The sequence below is a fragment of the Dermochelys coriacea genome, chromosome 1, assembly GCF_009764565.3.
Source record: "Dermochelys coriacea isolate rDerCor1 chromosome 1, rDerCor1.pri.v4, whole genome shotgun sequence".
Taxonomy (NCBI): Eukaryota; Metazoa; Chordata; order Testudines; family Dermochelyidae; genus Dermochelys; species Dermochelys coriacea.
The window spans coordinates 63,119,643-63,135,167 of record NC_050068.2 but is presented as its reverse complement, the minus strand read 5'-3'; the positions used below and the strand labels follow the sequence as shown (position 1 = coordinate 63,135,167).

The window sequence follows — 15,525 nt, the reverse complement described above, 5'->3', positions numbered from 1 at the left end:
TCTAGTCCGACCTCCTGCACAGCACAGGCTTTGTTTTTGTTAGTTAGTCTCTAAGGTGCCACAAGTACTCCTTTTCTTTTTGTGGATACAGACTAACACGGCTGCTACTCTGAAACCAGTAATGTTTCACCAAAACAAAACCCATACATACATACATACACACACACACAAATTAAGCATCAAAAATATTATGCCTGTTACATGTCTGGAAACAAAAAAACAGCAGTTAAAAGGAACAGTAAAACCATCCCACTGGGCTTTTGTATATACATCACTTAGCTTGCTCCCAGTTTTAATATCTTCATACTGGCTTCTGGTTTGCACTACTGTGGATTTTAACACGCTGCGCTGCTCGCACTTAATACTGCAGGAGGTCTATAGCTTTGTAGGACTTTGCATCATTTCACTGAACATGCAAAGATTTAGCCAAGTTTCTTAATACTAATTCATAGCAATACTGTAACAGATTCTTCAGAGAGGTTATGGTGGAATTCAATTTGGGATTTCTAAAGCTGAATGCATAATAAAAAAAGTTATGAAGATCAATTATTTTACATACAAAGGAGAAACTTTTAGACATTAGTCTTTGACTATTTCACTTTAAGGAAAATATTAAAAGAAATGTTGGTCTAATAGCCAACAATATTCCTTTGTAAATACAAGTTTTAAGTTTAGAGGAATACAAAGGAAGTATAATAAAACCAGTATGCTTTTTCCACCACATTCTTATTAAGTCATCTTAACAGATTCATTTCATGGTTTATTTTAACAACTATTTCCAAAGGAGAGTATGTAGACCAAGTTTCAAGCCAGTGAACATCTGATAACCAAGTTGTAAACTACACAAAAAATAGGGGCTTATAATGGAAACGCTGACAGAAGTATAACTACTGCAGTTAGCTATGACATTCGGACCACACAGCCTCTTTCAGAAAAAAAGCAAAATTACTTTCTTTTTTTAGTGTGTTCTTTAGGAAGCCTAAGAGTAAAAAAGTTTGTTGCTATCTTTGTTTTCTATTTTTGTTGTGAATGTAAGATACCGTTTTTGTTCCATTTACAACCCACTTTTTTTTCTTTTTTTTTTTTTGGGTAACAAACAATAATGGCCTCTGTATTCAATGAAAGTCTGAAATGAGTCATCAGACTTCTTCCTCCTCCCCTGGATGACTATAGCAAAAGCTGTCAGTTTTGATTACCCCACTTACGCAAACACTTGGATTGTGTAGAAAGAAAGAAAACCAATAACCTTGGGGGGACCAGGCTCCAATAGTATGGGGGCTACAAGGAGGGGAGCGTTAAGACCTTTAAACTTACTCTGAGCTACTTCTTCAATATACAAATAACGATGATTATCTGCTCCATGTTTAAGATGATTCCCAGGCAACTTAGTGCCTAAGAGTCATAGCTAAGTGATAAACATCATCACCTCCAGATGTAGAAACAGCCAATCTGGGGCTGACATGTAGATGAATTTAGAAAGAGGCAGCAACAAGCTGCTGCTGCTGCAGTGAGTACAAACACACACAGTCTAACAATCACATGGTGCACGCACACCTTGTATTTCTCTGAGCCCAGCTCGGAGCCCTTCATTACAGGGCAAGACCAAATAGTGCCGAGTGCACAGGTGCGAATGCGTGTAACTCTGAAAGAGCTGCACATACCACACACACACAGCACAGGCAGAGCAGCTACCTGAAACTCCCCCAGTCCCTCTATCACCAATGCCAGTTCAGAAAGCCTACCTGAACCAGGACAGCTGCCATGGGGAGTTAGAGAAAGGGATCCTGGTGAGGGGCAACATAGGGGGAGAGGATGGAGGGGAAGAGTCCCGGGAAGGCACAGAGGATCGGGGGAGGGGGAAGGGGGGGCTGGCAGAGAGGATCCGTGAGAGGTAAGGGAGAGCCTAAGGGTGGGGAGAGCACCCCAGGGGGAGCACAGATCAGGTGATGGGGGGAGGCGAGTGCCCCGGGGGAGGGCACAGAGGATGGGGGAGGGGCACAGAGGATCGGGTGGGGGGGTGGCAGAGCCCGGGGGGGCCACAGAGGGTCTGGTGAGGGGGGGGGCAGAACGACCCAGGGGGGCATAGAAGGTCGAGTGAGCGGTTCTGGGGGGCATGGGCATGGGGGAGCCGAGGGGTTTGGGTCTGATGATGGGGGAGCTCAGGTTCTGATGAAGCAAAAAGTGTGGGGTGGGGGGGGTCCTGGCGAAGAGAGCCTGAGGACAGGATCTGGTGAGCTGAAGCCCAGGGGAGGGGACTAGTGGTGAGGGGCAGTAGAGGGAGGGAGGTCGGCCGAGTGGGAGCGTGGGGGAGCCGGTGAGAGGGGAAGAACGGGGAGGGAGGCGGCTCTGGCGCGTGATGTGGGGGAGCACACACAGCGGGGTCTGCTGACAGGGAGCGAGGTGAAAGGCAGCACAGGGGAGCTGGGGGTCAGGGGCAGCCCGGCGGGGAGGGGAGCTGAGGGGGTCGCGGCGGGTGGGGGCGGGGGCGACCTGCAGTGTCAGTTACCGAATTCACCCAGGGCTCAAACTCCAGGGAAAGTTGGCGCAGCCGCGTGGGTCGCTGCGCCGCGCCCTGGCCGGGCTGCGGGCGCCTCGCTTACAGCCGGGACTAGCCGGAGCCAGGCGCTCCCGTCCGTGTCCCCAGTGTCATTCACCCCGCCGCGCCGCGGGCCGAGTCCCGGGCGGGTTCCCCGCCCCGCAGCGCGACTCCCCGCGTCACGGGGCGAGCGCAGCTCCCGGCCAGCCCCTGGGGGGCAGCGCCCCCCGCCCCCCCTCTCCCCTCGCTGTAGTTCCGACGAGGCGGGCCCCGCGCCTCCCCCCCCAGGTGCGCAGCGAGCGTTGGCACGAGGGGAAGGGGCGTCAGGAGCAACCTGTAGCGCGTGCGAGTCACTCACCGAGTCGCCGTGGCTCCCTTGCTCAGCGGCTCCCCGCAGAGCGCTGATGACTGACTCTTGCCGGGGGGGGGCCGTGGGTGAGCGCGGCTTGAGCCTTCTCGGCGCCCGTAGCTCCAGACCGTGTGACGGGCCAGACAGTGCCTCGGCTGAGTGTAGCAGCTCGGGCCGTTCGAAAGGGCCCGGCGCGCGGGGCTGGGAGCGGCGGCGGCGGCGGCGGCGGCGATGTGAGTGTCTGTGAGGGGCCATCCCAACCCCCCCCCCCCCGCGCGTGTGTGTGTGTGTGTGTGTGTGCGTGCGTGCGCGCGCGGAACAGGGAGCCTCTCCCTCCGCCGTGTGCGTGGAACGGATCCTCCTCGTGCCGCAGCCAGCTCCCCCGTAGTGCAGGGTAGGGGGCTGCCGACCCCAGCATTCGCTCTGCTGGGGGTTTCCCGGCAGTGCACGTGCCCCGATGGGGAGCCGCTAGCTCCCACCAGGGATCTCCTCCCCTCCCTACCCCGGGGCAGCAGAGGACTCTGTCTGCTTAAAACCATCAGTGCTTCAAAATAAATCCCTCACCTGTACCACTAATAACTCCCAAGGTGATGACCGACGAGGATTTGACAAACTTGATTCACGTCTCCCCCACTTGGTGCTGTTTGTTGTGTGTCTGTGACTCTTGTCTTGGTCTGTGGGAAGCAACCTGGGCAGCTTCACTTTCTGTTTCTCTTGAACTTCACTTTTTTGTGCTGCAAAGTGCTGCAATCTTTGGGTGGTAAACACTGCAGGGGAGCGTTTACATTTCATTCCCTAAAACAGGACTCCTTGAGTGCCTGTGGCTCTAGATACAGTTGGTGGTGAAGAAATCAAAATAGACACATAAATTTAATACTCTTTTAAATGATTGGAAACAGCAATATTTAATTTTAGCTGTTACATTTTGTCTTATAGTATTTCACAATAATGAGTTAAATAGTCATTGTACATCAGGTGAATAAGATTTGTTCTAGTGTCCCTTTAATCTCCTTCCTTTATGTTTCTGCAGTTTGCATTATTTGCTAAATATACTTAAATGCAGTGCTATTTATTTCAATCGGCAACAGCAATGCTTTGGTATGGTTTCCACAACCTGTTAGGATTTCACAAATTAATTGTTCACACAACCTGAAACAGACCAGTACTTGGTTTAGAGGTTTTTTCCTTCCCTTTTACTGTATGATAAGGTTGTCACAGTTCAGAGCAAGTAAACCTGTATTCCTGTTCCATGGTCCAGCAAGTGAAGCCAGGGCTTTCAGCTCCTCAGTCATCACGGCACTTGGGCAGAAACCTGCATGTCTCTCCCTTGAAATTGGAGTTTTTGCAGGCTGCATGGTTCCCTGCTAACACTGTGTTATTCCCAGCAAACCTGAATGGCTAAACCGGTCAGAATCTGTGCTTTGCTCAGAGGCTATTAAAAGTGTAATTGCCCAGTGATAAGTTACCACACATCTCATTCTAAACAAGCTCATTTATTCTTAAAGTGATAGCATTACAGAGAAAACATATTAAAAACAATAAAATAACCTACATGCATGCTAATAAGCTTACCAAAATCACTCTACCCCAGCTACACAAGTGCTCAGGGAGGAAGGAGTCAATCCTTCACAGGCACAGACTGGGTAAATCAGCCTGTGTCTTTATACAGTTTGGGCCTTTCATCTCCAGTCTTGATGAACGGGTAATTCGCATACAGTGTTTTTTTCCTCAGGGTATAGCTTCAAAAGGTAAGGTTCACACACAGTTCAGCCAATCCACATAGTTCCGTCCTTTAATCACACAGGCCCACAATAATTCATAATCTTTGCATTTAATGTAATGGACTCCAAAGGTACTTAAACTTAATTCAATAGCATATTGCAGGAAATGAGTATTACATGGTGTAGGTTGTAACCTTGGCCCTGTCCTCATTACTATCAACCATGCTAGCTACAACTGTGATTAAGGGCATGTCTATACTTATGTCTAAATTGGCACTGCAGCAATCGATGCAGCGGTGTCGATTTAGCTGGTCTAGTGAAGACCTGCTAAGTTGATGGCAGAGCACTCTCCCATCGACTTTTTTGTACTACAGCTCCCCGAGAAGCATCTCCCGTCGACACAGCACCATGTAGACACCGCTGTAAGTCAACCTAAGTTATGTTGACTTCCATTACAAAACGTAACTGAAGTAGCATAATTTAGGTCGATTTACAGCTTTAGTGCAGATGAGCCCTAACTGTAATTATTGCTAGCATTGTTATTGCACAGTTCCCCAACCATTGTGCACTGGTTTATTTTTTGTTTGAGAAGCAGGCCAGATCCTGTTGCTCAATCTACGCGGTGGAATCCCTGTACTCCCACAAAGACCTAGTGACTTCAGTGGAGCTCCATGTGGGTGTACAAGGATACGACTGCACTGATCCAGTTGTGAATTTCATCTTATGTACTGCTGTAGATGTTTATATTGCTTTACAAAATAGAAAAACTGATTTTTTTTAATAATTTACAATGCAAGGCCCTAATCCACACAGATAGACCCTGCACCAGTCCAGACCAATTGTATGGGCACATGCCTATGGAAATTGTCTTGCAGGATAGGAGCCTGTGTTATTTTATTTCTTTGGAATTATATAGTAATAAAAAAGGGGGCAGGGGGAATGTTGAATGGAAACAAATTACAGCTACAAAATAAAATTAAATAGTATCTTATCCCAATCAGCCTGCAGCAAAACACAAAACTCCCCTTTCCTATGCAGTTATAACCGTAATCAAATCCCACCCTTTGCCACAGCCCACATAAATTGATGCGTCTTGCAGCATGCCTGAAGGCCAACAGATCCAGGGTCATTTTGGACAGGGATGGGAACTGGGACCTTGTTCCTAAGCTGATGGAAAAGGCTCATCAGCCCCCTCTCTTTTAAATCAAGGGACATCCAGTTGTAGGACTGTCTGCAGGTTTTTGATAAGTGATGCAATGTTCATGTCTTTTCCCAGGAAAAAGGCTGGGTAATCTTTAGTCAAATAGCACTGTGAATTTAGAATTATTTCTGTTAAGGCAAGTTGGGATAGATATCACATAAAGTTCCATTGGTGCTTCCTAGTTTTAGCATCCTGAGCAGATAAGCCTGTATTGTCACCTCAGCTGAAAATTCAATATACATACATCTATTTGCATTGAAATGAGAGAAAGATTTCAAGGTGAGACTAGTACACAATTGGTGGAATCCTGACCCCCTGGAAGTCAATGTAAATGTTTCCATTGACTCATTTCAGAGTACCAGCCGTGTTAGTCTGTATTCGCAAAAAGAAAAGGAGTACTTGTGGCACCTTAGAGACTAACAAATTTATTAGAGCATAAGCTTTCGTGAGCTACAGCTCACGTAGCTCACGAAAGCTTATGCTCTAATAAATTTGTTAGTCTCTAAGGTGCCACAAGTACTCCTTTTCCATTGACTCAGTGATTTTCACCCCATGTCCTTGCCTGCAGGTCCCTGCAGGAAGGTCCTGCAGGTCCCTGCAGGAAGACTGTGCTTCCTCTGCCATTTTGAGGAGCAGTTATTGAGTGAAGATGCTGTGAAAGCCTTCCCTGGGGGTGGGCAGTTGTGGCCATTGACCTGAACCCCTGTTCACAGTACCAGGAGAACTTGTTCCCTGCTGGCTTCTAGAGGTCTGGTCAGCCCTAATTTTAAAGCCCAATCCAATCCTGATTAGACCACAGCCAGTCCAAATCTGAGCCCATCAAATTGTTTTTATACCTGACCCAACCCGAACCTTGTAGTTGGGAGGTCCCATCGGGTCTTGGCTGGATTGCAAGTCTCTACCTCACTCTCTGCCCTCACCCCAGCCCACGGCTCCCCACACCAACTGTGCCAAACTCTAGGCCTGGGAGCCCTGCACCTCCTGTCCCATCTCTAGTCCTACACTCTACTGTACCCTGCAGGAGGCTCCATCAATGCCACTGCTGGGCACAGACATTTCAGACTCCACCAGGGCTCCTTCCTGCAGGACTGGGATGGCCTGTCCTAGATGTGCCCCTCCAGGGAGATTGGCCACCAGGCAGTGGCTCAGGAAAGCCCAGCACCTCTGCCCACAGGGCTTCCTCTGGGCAGGCAGTGGGGAGGGATTAAGCCCACATGCCCAGCCAGCTGGGTCTGCATCATGCTGTGTCTGCCATGCCGCAGTGTGGATGTTCCGGTCTTACCTGCAGGGCAGGGCAGTGGGGGTTACCTGCGTGCTCCAAGCTTTCTCTGTATCCTGGTGCTGCTGCAGCTTCCTTTTCAGGAAGACAAAGGCCCATTCTCAGCACAGCCAGTCCGCTGTCCCACTGCTGACTCCTCCAGCCCGCTGCCACCACCTCCACTGGGCTCTGAGGACAGAGAGCCAGATCCTTCCCTTGCTCCCTCCATCCTGGTACAAACCTAGCCCCCTGGTAGTCCAAATCCACCCTGACCTGAGCTCAAGAGTGTCAAGTTCTTTTTATACCCAATCCAACCCGAAGCAGACACTTGCAAGCCTCTACTGGCTTCTTCTCCCAATCCTGCAAAAACTTAGGGCTTGTCTATGCAGAGAAATTGACCAGAATAGCTATATATATATATATATAGGAATAACTATACAGCTCAAAGGCAAAGTGTGCCAAAGGCAGCCCGCGAGCTGATTTTCAGTGGCACTCACACTGCCCAGATCCTGGCCACCGGTCCGGGGGGCTCTGCATTTTAATTTAATTTTAAATGAAGCTTCTTAAACATTTAAAAAACTTTATTTACTTTAGGTACAACAATAGTTTAGTTATATATTATAGACTTATAGAAAGAGACCTTCTAAAAACGTTAAAATGTATTACTGGCATGTGAAACCTTAAATTAGAGTGAATAAATGAAGACTCAGCACGCCACTTCTGAAAGGTTGCTGGCCCCTGATATAGCTTATAGTTTATTCTGCAATAACTCCCCATGTGGATGTTCTATTCCAGAAAAAAAGTGATTTTAATTGCAGAGTAATTACTTCACTTCAGAAGCACACTGATTATTATGCAATTAAAAATCACTTTTTTTCTGGAATAGAGTGTCCACATGGGGAGATATTCCAGAATAACTATTCAGTTCAATGGAACTACTCACATGCTTAAAGATAACCACATGCATAAATCTTTGAATTGGAGTTGAATTGGAGCCTTAGATTGTACAGGCATTTGGGGCAAGAAACTTGTTTTTAAACAGGATTGCAAAGCAGTAATTTGACACTGTATAAATAATTATATCCCCCCCAAAATAACAAAAGAACATTAAGATTGCAAAGTCAAGTGCTCAAAAGTTAGGAAATGCTGGAATAATGATTGCTTGTGCAACTTTAACTCGCGCCATTTTACATGTGCATTATGATACAGCCTTTAATTACATGATCACAAACTATCTTATCTACAGTCCAACCACAACAGACCCTGAAAGCAGTGCCTCTTACCTCTCTTGCCTCTATCCAGTCACTTACACGGAGTTCCATCTTGGCTGGGTTCACTCGGGCTTCTAGTTCAACCCCTTCAGAGGTGACGTGACAGTAAAGTAAGGAACACAGGCTTAGCAAAGGAATTTCTTAACCACAGTCACTTTAATCTTAAAAGACACAGAGAGTAAAAGATCTCTGCTAAATAACAAAAGTTCTGAGACAAACCCTCTGCTGGTTTGGTCTCACTCTTACCCCTTCTATGAGTCTGAGGTTTCTCAGTGTTTCAGGCTGGGCAGAGACCCCCCTCCTCTCTTTTCTATCCAGAACATCCTGCTTCCATGGGGTTGACCCCACCTCTGAGAAATGCCACCCCCCAAATACAGTCTCTCATGTCATGTGCCCAGCCAGAGAAAGTGCAGAAGCCATGTACAGAAAACATTATTCCTTGGGGCTGGGCAATTGAGAGACAGTTCATGGCCCTAGGTAGCTCTGTGTTGGCTTCTCAGTTATAGTTCTTCAGCAAGGCATCCAACACCTTTCCTGTGCAGGGTGGCAGTCAGGAATTCATAATAAAAGACTTGCCTTGGGCAAGATCAAGCCTGTTTAGCACATAGCAAAAAATGAAGCTTATAATACAAAAGGGAAGTTACATGTCAAAATGGAGAATACAGTTTGGTGCAGACGTATCCCATTCTGTTGTATTGTTTAAAGCAGTGTTTTTCAAATGCGGCCACAAGGGGCTTTTCTTGTGACCAAAGACTTCTGGGTGGTGGTGAGGGGAGGGGCAAAGCAGCGACCGCTCCCCTGGGGCTGCCAGCAGTGGTTGGGTCCTGGCCACCGCTGGAGACAGAAAAGCTGGAGGAACAGATAGCCAGTGTATGTTCCCCATCTTCCCAGGGGTGGTGGGGTTGGGCTACAGCCCTGGGGTGGTGGGTGGAAGGTTCCACCCATGAGGCTTTAGGCTCCATCCCCAAGCCCCATCCCCTGCGCAAAGGGCTTTGGGCTCCATTCCCTGGCTGTTTGCTGCTGGGCTCTGTCCCCGAGCTCACCCTCCCCAATCATCCCTGGCTCATGCTGCCTCCCCCAGTGCCCCATCACCCCGCTGCTTCCGTAACCACTTCCCCATCCAGGGCTTAATTTGTCCCTGGGCTTGCCGGGAATGAGTGAGTCTGCTGTGAAAAATGATATTTATATGTTTGTTAATATCACATTCCACAGCAGACTTACTAGCAAGCAAGTCTTAAAAAAAAGAAAAGCAATTCCCCACCCAAAAAAGCAAAAGAAACAATAAGAAAAAAGACGAGAATGTGAGAATGTGCAAAGTTCCTTATTTGTGTTTCTGTTCTGTTTAGATCCAGTGAGGAATAGAAATAACTGCACGTTATTTTTATTCTTGAGTGTGCAAAAAACCCTACATAAATAAATTACAATGATTTGGACATGGATATGTGCATATTTATTTGATTTTCCTAAAGTTAATTAAGTATTTTAGGAAAAATGGTCAGAGTGGCCACCAGCAAGAGTTGGTGGCCACATTCTGAGGCCACCAGTACTTTTTTTGGTGAGAACTCAAGGATTTGGGACCTGGAAAACTCAGTGTGCTATCAGCAGTTTAGCAATGCGTACTTTCGTTTGGCACTGAGAAAGCTAAGTCTTCACATGTTTGTCATGCTAGTCCATCTGTTATATCAAAGAACTGTGGGAACTTATCCCAGAACAGATGCCTGATTTACATCTTTTTCTTACTATATTGACCATTTCTGTTTCAAGTATTATTTTAACATATATCCAGTTATCTTTGATATATGATAATTTTTTAATGTGGAGTGTTTTAAAAAGAAAATAAACTTGCTTTCATGTAAACAACTTAACACTTGGTAAATGTGCACAGTGCTTAACAAATTTATGCCCCAATCCCACAAACAGCTAAGCATGTGCTTAACTTTATCCACTGTGGGCTTTTACCGAGCATAGCTCAGGTACAGTGGAGAGGCGCAGTTCTCAGGGAGCTGCTCATAGTTCCCTGGTTCTGGTGCCTGGCTCAAGTGCAAGCTGGGGCCAGCCTTAACTTATTCCATTGGCATGAGGTTCCTTAGGCCTAGTCTACACTAGAAATTTGTACTGCTTTAACTATCCCAGTATAGTTACGGTGTCATAATCCCACTAGTGTGGACACAGTTATATCTGTAGAAGGGTGCTCTTCACCAATATAACTGCATCCATACTAGTGCATGTATTAGTGTAGTATATCGATGAAAATAATCACAGTAGATCAGGCTTAAGCAACCTTTTGCCAGTGGAGAGTTGGCCATACTGGAGCCTCACTTCAGCATCCCTGCCATGTCACTTGCAGGACTCCGACACATCCCTTCTTGCTGTTATTCCAAATGTGGGAAGCGTTCCCATGTTCCACTGCTCCACCATCTTTAAGATGGTGGAGATTCTCCTTACATGGGGGATACTCTCTGGTGACAGTCTCAGTTTCCTTTAAGCGGCATGAAATTAGCTTGGTGGAACAGGGAATCTGCCCCTTTTAGTAGTCCCCTACTGGGACTACTCAGTGCATGAAATTGAGCATGCGTATAAGTCTTCGGAGAGTTGGGGCCATAGTTTTCACAGTTAAAATCACACATGAAATGCAATAGTATTAAAGTCTGCAGCATTGCACAGCCACATCCTTTATGTTTGTTATATATTTAACAACATGGGGTGAAATCTTGGCTCCATTGAGGACAATAGGAATTTTGTGTTTGACTTCAGTGAAGCCAAGATTTCAGCTGTAAATCCCACCCTTAAATTTGCTAGCACAGACTCCAGTGCCTGTGCAGAGCCCCATTGACTTCTACGGGATGTAATGGCCGAATGGAATCATGTCCGGTAATCTACTAAATGATGCATTTACTAAGGAAAACAAGAATAAAATATACGTATATGTAATGTAGCAGAGTTAACAGCTTAGGAACCTCACCTCTTTCATTTCTTGACTTTTGGTGACTTTAGCACTTTTTTGGATTTTTATGTATTTTCTTTTTTAGAAGATAGAGAGTCCCACATGATATACTACTTGAAGATTTATGAATGTGTAATCCTTTAACAGTGCTATTAATACTTGTTCACCTCAAAGAATACAGCCTTAAAAGTGAAACTGTTCCTCTATCTGTGCAAAGGGCTTTGGGGGGCGGGGGAGGGACAGCTCAGTGGTTTGAGTATTGGCTTGCTAAACCCAGGGTTTGAGTTCAATCCTTGAGGGGGCCATTTAGGAATCTGGGGCAAAAATTGGGGATTGGTCCTGCTTTGAGCAGGGGTTGGACTAGATGACCTCCTGAGGTCCCTTCCAACCCTGATATTCTATGATTCTGTACTTCTAAAGTTAACCAGGGATTACCATGGGGATTCACTTTCCATTTGTTAAAAGAGTTACAGATGGCTTAGGAACAACTTCTCAACTAAGAAAGAAGGTCCAAGAGGTGCTATGGACCTGCTCTCTAATTGCCTATTTCAAATTTTCCAGTCTTTGGCTTTTGGGAAATAACCTAGCATTTATTCCAGATCTGTTCCAGAATCCTTTGCACAGTTTTGAGTTGTCCAAAAATATACCTTTCCCTTTCCCCAAAATAGTATAGCACTACATTTTTTATTTAAATTCATTGTGTTGTATAGCCAAAGTACCTATTTATGTTATGTTGATAGTTTGAAAACTATCAAAGTGTGCATTTTTATTTCAGATATTATGAATTGTGCATTCCCCAATATTATATATTCAATAAGCCTAACTACTGCAGCTGTTAATAATTTGGAAGGTTAGCTGACTACAAAAGCACCAAAAACAAAATTTCTGTTGTAAGTGAAGGCTTTGGGTCTGTAGAAATTTTTGCAAAGCCACAGGTAACAGCTTGATCTATTTTATCAAACACTGCAGTCGAACTCATTAATAAATCTTATTTTGGATCTAAAATAGCCACTCTAACCTGTCCACAAAAACTTGTGCAGAAGAAAACCTTGACAGCACAACCAAGCACCATGGTAAGGCTGGACTTGGTTTCTGATGCTCTCTGTTTGAGAACTTTTTGGTTTGGTTATTTTGTTTCTGATTATGCATAAATCTACCTAATTTTTTTTCTAATTTATTTAATTGTTTGTTTATGTTTAGGGCTGATTACTGGAAATCCCAGCCAAAGAAATTTTGCGGTTACTGCAAGTGCTGGATAGCAGACAACAAACCTGTATGTTGGTCTAGTTAGTGTAATATTACTGGTTCTGAAGTACTAGAATTTGAATTGTATATATAATATATTCAATATTATATCTGAATATTTTTTCAGTATTGCTTATTGACATGTAAACTAATGTTTACCTAGTGTTTGTTTGTTTGTTTGTTTTAAATATGCCTTTGTAAGCCATGTTAGCTACAAAACTAGGGGAAAAAGGACTTGCAAATTAAGACCTGGATCCTGCATTAAAAATCTCCTGTACTTCCATGGACCTCAATGCAAGACTGGAGCCCTAGGGCTTGATTCTACATTCCTCATTCATGTGTAAAAAGTCTGAAGAATCAAGTTCCATTTTCTCAGGCTCCATAATTTGAATTTTGCTCCACCTTGAAGCAAGGTTGGCCATTTCCTGGGAAACACTAGCCTGCACAGGACACTGGTAAATACCAGTTTAAACCAAGTTTAACTGGGAAAAATAAAATAATTATCAGAGTATACAAATGAAAATTACTGAAAAATATTTTGCAATATGATAATAGCTTTGCAGTATATATAATATGTATATAATACTGAAAACTGAAATATGAGTTGACATGTATAATTTCCTTGAGAAAATACTGAACCAAAATATATACAGACATTCCGAAGTTCAGAATTATATTACATATATTAGTATTACGCCTACTGCAGTTTTACTTTTTATTTGTAGAACCATAAATTAAGCTCCAAATCTACTTCCTTATTTAATTTGATAATTTGAATATGTAACTAAAATGAAGTGTAATGTGGTGTGCATGAATGAAACAGTTTTTAAAACAGAAAATGTCTTGAATTGGAACTAACTAGTTTTTCCTGGTGCAGTAAAATTATGATTTTACTTAGTAAAAACCACCCAGGTAAATACCATGCCCATCATTATCTTGAAGCTAAGCCTCTGTGCAGATCTTCTCATGTCTACAGCAGGGGTTCTCAAACTGGGGTTGGGACCCCACAGGAGGGTCGCCAGGTTATTACATGGGGAGTCGCGAGCTGTCAGTCTCCACCCCAAACCCTTCTTTCCCTCCAGCATTTATAATGGTGTTAAATATATAAACAAGTGTTTTTAATTTATGTGGGGGGGGGTGTTGCACACAGAGGTTTGCTATGTGAAAGGGGTCACCAGTACAATAGTTTGAGAAACACTGGTCTACAGGACCTGCTGTGGACCTTAGAATGTCAGTAGGATCCACAAGCGTACAGTAGCATTGCCTCCCTCCTGCCCGCCTTCTAAAGTTGGTGCTCTAAGCACTTAAGACCAAATTATCACTTTGAGGATGCACCATTTGCCATGTTGATATGCCAGGCCTCCAGAAGTACTTTTGAGCCTTGTTTGTTGGCGAGTGCACTAGCACCTGGATTAGGAGGTGATTCCTACAACCTCAAGAGCTCCTAAACTCCCCACTGCTTTCCCACATCACCTCCCTCAGTGCTCCTGCAGGACTCCTAAGCTCTTCAGCCTTCTGTTTTCCCTACTCTACCTGGCAGCCTGTTTGGTCTAAAGGCTCTCCAACTGTCTTCCTAAACTATCCACATCCTACTCCCAGTCTGTTTGATCTCCTAGGTTACATACCTGGATTTCTGCTCCCAGTCTCAGATTTGCTTAACTGCAGAGTTTTTAAAGTCTGCAAGAGCTCAGTGGATCTTAATATGATCTTCATGAGGCCCATAAGTTCCTACTGATCCACTAAGGTCTATGGTAAGTCTTATAGACTTGGAAGGTAAAGGGGAGTGGAAATTGAGATATGAATCCTGGGGGCATAGAAGGGAGCTCGAGAACCATGGACCAACCATGCAAAACCCCCAAACTACACAGGGGTGCCTGCTCTTTAATTTGTTTAATACATTTTTTTTAAATTAAAACCACATACAAACCATCTGATGTCATTGAGATCCATTCAATATAAAACTTCACCATGCCATTTTTCAGAATATAACTGCATTTCCATTCTTTCTACTGCTGGGTTTAAACTTTACTTTGTATTTCCTAAGTTTCTAATGGTTGGATTTTTCCATAACAATTTTTACCTATGTTATTGTTAGGTACATTCAGTCTTAACTCCAGCTTAACTAAGTTTTTCTTCTTGTCTGGGTATATATTTGTAGTTTATCAAAGGAAATTAATTTCCTGCAAATAATTTTTTCACTGTATTTTAATTTACTTTTTTCCTCTTTAAGAGCATTGAATTTCATGAAAGGGGAAAGAACCATAAGGAAAATGTGGCAAAGAAAATTAGTGAGGTAAATTGAATTTTTCCTTTTTTCTCTAAACATTTAACTTTTTATCTTTTATTTATGACTTTGGTCTATTTCTTCCCCCCCCTTTTTTTAAAAAAAAATTGTAGATTAAAAAGAAAAGTATGGAAAAGGCAAAAGAAGAAGAAAAAATGTCAAAGGAATTTGCAGCAATGGAGGAAGCTGCACTGAAAGCATATCAAGAGGATCTGAAAAGGCTTGGAATTAAGTCAGGTAATTCCTATAGCTGCCAGAAAAGGCTTAAAGGCAGCAATAGAGAGAATATTGAACAGGACTTTCTTTTTGTATTAGCTTTGTAGAAACTCCAGGATTGTGTTTACATTGGCAAAAATGGGACATATAATTTGCCACAGTGTTAGCAATACTGGAAGCTGTTAAGTTGTTTAAGCAGGGTTTTTACCGTCATGTCTTCTAACCCTCAGGACAATTCAGGTGGGAGTTGAGGTTAAACATCATGGTAGAAAAATTGCCTAAGCACTATCTACTGTACAGTTTCTATTATTACATTTACTGATGGAGCTGCACCAGTCATTAATTATGGGTCCCAATTTTCCCAATGGAGACAAGTGCATAGCTAATAGTTGAGCTTTCACCCATCACTTAACTGAGTCCTTTTTTCTTCTTTTAATCTCCTCCCATTTTAAAGCTGAGCAGGTGCTTTTATTCTGTTACCATAAGGGTAAACTACCATT

General features: G+C 44.1%; 2 protein-coding genes across 13 annotated transcripts in view; one reads left to right on the top strand and one right to left on the bottom strand.

Annotated features, from left to right (window-relative positions):
• ELF1 (E74 like ETS transcription factor 1) overlaps nucleotides 1–3,594 on the bottom strand; it is a 136,168-nt gene extending 132,574 nt beyond the window's left edge. For 2 of the 11 annotated variants that reach the window (XM_043504554.1, XM_043504552.1), the window contains exon 1: nucleotides 2,507–2,647. The gene's annotated coding sequence lies outside the window, so the exon portion shown is untranslated. Of the gene's footprint in view, nucleotides 1–2,506; nucleotides 2,693–2,894; nucleotides 3,025–3,449 lie in introns of those variants that run through there. The other 9 variants (XM_038418375.2, XM_043504553.1, XM_038418293.2 and 6 more) reach the window with 9 other exon arrangements.
• The window catches only part of WBP4 (WW domain binding protein 4), a 31,018-nt gene continuing 18,465 nt past the window's right edge, over nucleotides 2,973–15,525 (top strand). The window contains exons 1-4 of one of the 2 annotated variants that reach the window (XM_038418390.2): nucleotides 2,973–3,118; nucleotides 12,481–12,553; nucleotides 14,756–14,818; nucleotides 14,923–15,046. In XM_038418390.2, the coding sequence (XP_038274318.1) occupies nucleotides 3,117–3,118; nucleotides 12,481–12,553; nucleotides 14,756–14,818; nucleotides 14,923–15,046 (262 nt within the window). In that variant the 5' untranslated portion in view covers nucleotides 2,973–3,116. Of the gene's footprint in view, nucleotides 3,119–12,227; nucleotides 12,354–12,480; nucleotides 12,554–14,755; nucleotides 14,819–14,922; nucleotides 15,047–15,525 lie in introns of those variants that run through there. The other variant, XM_043504570.1, reaches the window with a different exon arrangement.